This window comes from Pestalotiopsis fici, assembly GCF_000516985.1.
Source record: "Pestalotiopsis fici W106-1 unplaced genomic scaffold PFICI_Scf_1, whole genome shotgun sequence".
Classification (NCBI taxonomy): Eukaryota; Fungi; Ascomycota; class Sordariomycetes; order Amphisphaeriales; family Sporocadaceae; genus Pestalotiopsis; species Pestalotiopsis fici.
Window position 1 is genome coordinate 2,199,944 of NW_006917091.1, and position 6,000 is coordinate 2,205,943.

Below are 6,000 nucleotides of genomic sequence, written 5' to 3' on the forward strand. Positions count from 1 at the left end.
TCTGGTGTTCGAGTCGTTGGTCGTCTTCTAACTTCCGTCGTTCGGTCACGGCTTTCTGGTGTCTTCTATAGTGGTGCATCTATCTGATTCGCGTCACTTTCCTTCATTTTCGTCGATTCTTTTTGGCTGCCACGAAAAGCGTTTGGCAGGGCTGGCCAGTTTGAAACCAACCGTAATGAGAGCAAGAGCAACAAGGGGTATAGACGATGGATTGCGCTGTGTTCCTTGTCGTTTGCGATCTGCCACCATAGAATTATGGACATGGTGGAGCGGGGTCAGTAAGAAAGTGTTTCAGTTGATGATACTGCCGCTGGTAGTTTTTGCAGTGGCGTACGGATTGATGTGGCCGGGGCGTTTGCGTTTAGTCAGGCGCATGTGTGTGCATATGGGCTGCTATTCCATCTACATCACGGTGGCTGTCACTTGACATGGCGTTAAGGAATGATGCTTGGTTGGCACGTTGCCAAAACAAAAAGTTCAGTCTCTTCACCGGTAGTTTCAGCTCGAGAATATGAGTCTTCTTTCCATGAGTCTTGGGAGTTCCACTTTTTTCCTCCCCTTCAACAAGAAGCCAAAAAAAAAATTCTTTTTGACCTCGAAAATTCTTTGCTGTGTCGGCACTGATATGATGATCATGATCCATCCATGCTCACGTACTGCCATCCAATCTTCTTTTTCTCTCTCTCTTTTTTTCTTTCTTTTTTTTTTTAAAAAAAAAAAAAGGTTCTTCCCGGTCCAGGGTTCTTTCTCAGGGAGGCCTCAGGAGATTTGTTTTGCAGAAATAAGGGGGGAGGGGAGAAAAGGCAGGTTTCCTGGGTGCATAGTCCTGATCATCAGCTCTCCGTAGATGGCAGGGCAGAGCCATGTGCCATCATTAAGTGTGGAATTCACGAATACATCCACACATCCATCAGGGGTCGTCTTATACACCATAGTACTCGCTATGGACAGAACTCGAACAAGTCATCAAAGTTTCGAAGTCGCTTAAATAACTACTTTTCCCACGGAGTGCCGAGTAATAACAGCTGCACCAAGTGGTAGCCGCTGTATTTGGTAATATTTAAAATACGCAATCAATTTTGCCGACTTGAAAAGGCCATCCCGCAATGATGCCGGCTTTATTATACTTTGTATATCACGCCCGTCTGTTTTTGTTTACCCCGGCACAGACAGGCTGGCAAGAGTAGGGGCTTTGGAAGTCGGGCCCGGCAGTAGATGATAGTCATTTGCGGGAAATTGTACATGCAGGACAGTTTGACAAAGAACTTGAACTTGCAAACAGCAAAAACTTCATTTACGCAATCCGGGTATATCTAATACATCTTAGTCGTATGACAACAAACCAACCCCTGCCTCTGGACCATGCTTTTAGGTCTACCATGTGACATATCCCCTGAACGCCCGAGCTTATTTATGAGTGATGGTTCACTCCCGTCTTGTACCGCGGAGAGGTAGAGGGAGAGTAAAAGTAACAAAGGAAAGAAATTGTGGTTCAAGCGCGCGGTTCTGCCGAGTCATCTTCATCCAGGGGCTCTACTCTCACCAGTATCTCCTCTAACAAGCCCTCTAGAAAGGTGCCAACCTCTCGGCCCATGCCCACAGGTTCGCTCTTGTCGAGACGGTCGATCTCTTTGCACACATTCGCTAACTTATAGACGTGCTTTCGTATCCTGTCCTGAGCCGCCTCTGCGCGCTGCCGTTGCGGGGTGACGACCTTTTCATTTCGGTATACTTGCTGAAGTCTGATTTGCCGTCGCTTGAGGGCTTCCTCAAGCGCTGGGAATATGACATCGTTCAAGGCGTCGAGCTCGGCGTTGGGATTCGTGGCTGCAGGTGACGGGAAGGAATCCGGAGTGAAGAGCGGTGCTTGTCTCGGTTGCGCCTTGGACGGAAAGCCAGCTTGTTGAAACATTCCCTGCTGATTTGTGACTTTTTGTGGAAGCATCTGAGGAGGAGCACCACGAAAGGGTGGAATATCGGCCAGGTTTAGAGGGCCCGGCTTGGATGCAACCCGTTGGTGCTGATGCAATTGGGCTTGTGAGCCCCTAGGGGACAAGGCCGGCGCTGGGTGGTTGAACTGTGGCTGGGCTACGGGCGTAATATTCAGCTGTGACATGTCATGTTGGAGTTGCTCCTTCAATGCCCTGTCAAAGTCGGGTGATGCCATGGTCGGCGGCGGAGGCACCTGCTTCGAAATTGGCCTGGGCGTAGAGGAATCCTGTGATAGCTTTGTAGGAGAAGCTGGCAGAGGCACCTTTGTTGGCGACGACAGAGGCGCCAGGCCAGAGACGGGCTTTCGCTGGGGCGATGGCTGCCTTGCTGTTCCGGTCGAAGATGTGTTGTTTGGGGGCTTGAGAGTAGTGGCGGGCACGGACGAGCTGGACGACTCCTGATTCTTTGTTGGCGAAAGACTTCTAGTTCTCTCGCCGTAGTCTTCCTCGAGCGGCCTTAGTGCTCTCGAGTTCCTAGTCGATTCGTCCATTGGGAAAAGACCAGGGCGAGTTACCTTTCCACCTCTTTCGCTGACGAGCCGAACAGTACCAAAGTCCCACATGTCCTCATTAACAGGTTCGCGCTCGCGTATGTCGTCAGCCCCATCAAGCTCTTCCTCGTCTTCAGACTTGTGGGTAGCCTTCCACCTACTATGGCGCTCGATCAACTCGGTCAGATAAGATGTTTTTTTGGCTTTCCGGATAAAGGGGTGCTTGAGCAGATCCTTGGCCGAGGGCCTCTCCTTGGGGTCCCGCTGTAGACAGAGTTCAATGAAGTCTTTGAACGCCTTAGTGAAGTTGCCGTCGAGCCTGGGCGGGGGGTTCTTTGGGATCAAGAAGAGGACTTTCATGGGGTGGATATCTGCGTAGGGCGGCTCCCCATTGGCGAGCTCCAGGGCTGTGATACCAAGGGACCAAATGTCTGCCTTGTGGTCGTAGCCCGACTGCTTGATGACCTCGGGTGCCATCCAGAAAGGGGTGCCAACAAATGTGTTCTTCTTGGTCATGGTGGCAGAAAGCTGACCCGACACACCAAAGTCGGCAAGCTTGACCTGGCCATTGGAGCCAAGCAGGACATTGGCAGCTGTTGTGAATCAACGGATTAGTCGTTTGAACGTAAAGGATTGCGTATTTTGTTACCATGCTTTATGCCGACTTGAGCAATACGGGAGGAGATAATTTACCCTTTACATCCCTGTGCAATTTCTTGTCGCAATGGAGGTATTCCAAGCCGAGGAGCAGTTCTCTCACAATAATGGCAATGTAATCCTCGCCAATGTGGCCGGGCTTCATGAGGTCGGCACAGCTTCCACCAGAGCAGAACTCCATGACGATCCACAATTCGGCGCCCTTGGCGTAGGAGCCATAGTACTTTGTGACGTAGGGCGACTGCAGCTCGGACAAGATGGCTATCTCTTGGACGATGTCCTCAACCTCGTCCTCGGCATTTTCTATGTCAATGACCTTGATGGCAACCGCCTGACCACTCTTCTTGTCGACACTGCGGGTAGATACAAGTCAGCCGATTTGTTTCTCTTTCTCTTTCTCTCCCTCTCCCCCACCCTTCTCTCGAGGTGTGCGAGGGATACGACAGACACGATCTAGTCTGATCGATGCGGTTGGGTACGGATCTGTCTCTCTTCTTACCCCTTGTAAACCTTGCCAAAACTGCCCCCGCCGATGCAATATTCCTTGGTGTAGAGAAGCTCGGGATCGAGAGCTTCGTTAGCCTCGTAGTCGCGGTCGGCCATGGTGCAGACTCTGAAGGTTGTTCGGATTGGTGCGTAGATTTGTATGTACCGCCGTGAATCGTTGACGATGGCGGCGGGGTCGCTCTGCTCTGTGGGCACCTACCAATGGACTTGCTGCTACTGTACCGGGGTGGTGGTGCGAGGGCGGCGGCGGGGCGAAGAAACAGGCAGCACAGACAAACGAGGAGATCTGAATTAATCACAGTCGATGATGGTTCCACGTTCCTCGGCGTTGCGATGCGCCTATTCAATCACTGACTGGCAAGCCCAGAGCTTGCTGAGGTGGTCGCCAGAGAGGCTACGAATCAACAGTGAATGAGGGTGCTGAACGACGGCGCTTTGCGCATTCGGCAATTGGCATCGATGGCGCCGACGAATGGACTGACGAGCTGCTTGGATTCAGGCGACGGCGGCGAAGAGAATAGTGAACGAGAGTGTCTCTTTCAGAAACGAATGCGACAGCGGTCAGAAGTCAATCGCGCAGGTCCTGGCAAATGACGCCTGGCATGTACTCGCAGAATGACAGAGGGAGTGTGTGCAAAGAGGCCCCCTCGAGGCAGTAGTAAGAAATGGTGAGGATTGGAAGAAGGAGACAACAACAAGAAGTAGAAAAACAAAGTCGGTGAGGCAGTAACAGCAGCAGCTGCAGTAGCTGCAGTAGCTGCAGCAAGAGGAGGAGGAGGAAAGCTTGACTATAGTAGTCGATGTTGCGCATCCACATGCATTGAAGAACCCAGGCTGGGGGTAGGCTCAGTCAACCCATCAATGCGCCGAGGGGACTCGGATGCGCAGCAAGTACAGTGGACGTGAACTCTGAACCAGCCAGTGAATAACACAATGTAGTGAAAGGTGTCGTCTGACTGCCTGCCTGCTTGCACAAAGGAATTAGAATATAGTGGACCAAGTTTAGAATAATATCAAGATGATCAGCACTTCAGAGACAGATACACACACGCACAGAGAGAGAGAGAGATTAGTTTTTTTGTAGATTTTGTTGTTTGTTTTTTTTTTCCCCCCTCTTCCTTGTCTTTGTTGTTGATGTCTGAGCCAAAGGGCAGTCGGCGGCGATCGACCAGCAGGCAGGTAGCAGGCCAAGTAAGTACCTACCTACCTTCCCTACCAATGCAGCCCTTGGTACAGCTAGGTCGTCAGCGCTTATTAGTCCATTGGAGAACAGAATTCAACAAGCACCAACGCAACGCCACTTGAGCAATTAACATATCAAATATGATAGTGATAATAAGGAAAACACATTGTACTTGATTTTGGTCTTCATTGTTCAGTATGTACATGTGAGAAATCATCAGGATATGCTGAATACACTCACACACTAGATATGTACACAAGGTATCCATGGATGGTATACATACCCTATCTATGTCGGGTCGGGTACCTACGAAGCTTGGATTGTACCTCACCAGCCTACAACTAACCTAGGTACGTAATTTCAATGTTCACCTTTAGCTACAAACAGACATGGCACATCCATCAAGCCTGCGCAAATCACCCGGTGCGCCCGAAAGGCTCCCGAGCCTCAGCGCCCTCCCCCCCATGTTGATCCCATCCGATCATCGATCCATCGTGGGGTAGAGACAAATATGCAGGTGGGATGCTTTTTGATTGGCTGTGATGCAATGCAACCTCCATTGCAACCTGATTGCCAGAGAAACCAGAGGAAAACAAATCATTCAAATTTTTTTTTCTTCCTTCTTCTTTCTTTTTTCTCTGCCTTGGTTGGTTGCATGGGCTTGGGGGAAATTGTTCATTCTCATCTAGTCATCCATTCAATCAAGTCTTTGAATCCATCATCAAGCAGCGAAAGCATGGTAACCTTGGGTCAAATGCCCTAATATGTCAAATGTCATTCATGTCAAGACACACACACTTTGCTCCTCCCTCTGGGTCGTGTCTCATTATCCTTGGCCTAGGTGGGTGGGGTGTCTTCAGACTATACACGGTACTAGGTATCAATGTACACACCTTGCGGCACCCGATCACCTGCACATGTGGCCCTCTCGCATCTGGGGCAACGGTCCCTGTGTTGGGCGAATGGTTCAAGCACATTGAACACCTACAGGAGGTCTACGGGTACATAGGTACAAGGAACAACCAGACAGATGAGCAGCAGAATAGACTTGAATGTCAGTCTGGCTGAAGTGTGTCAGGAACCCGGAACATTGTAACTCTAATTTTCCTTGGTTTCTTTTCTTTTTTTTTTTTTTTCCCTCCTCTGTCTTATTGGTCAACATTATTTCAAT

The 6,000-nt window shown here is 50.0% G+C and overlaps 1 protein-coding gene across 1 annotated transcript; it reads right to left on the reverse strand.

The window, feature by feature from the left end:
* Nucleotides 1-1,492: 1,492 nt before the first annotated feature.
* PFICI_00660 (uncharacterized protein) lies at nucleotides 1,493-3,742 on the reverse strand (the record flags this gene model as incomplete). The annotated part of the gene is made up of 3 exons (XM_007829241.1): nucleotides 1,493-3,075; nucleotides 3,176-3,492; nucleotides 3,639-3,742. 3 exons carry the CDS (start codon nucleotides 3,740-3,742, stop codon nucleotides 1,493-1,495), a joined length of 2,004 nt encoding a protein of 667 aa, XP_007827432.1.
* Nucleotides 3,743-6,000: the final 2,258 nt, after the last annotated feature.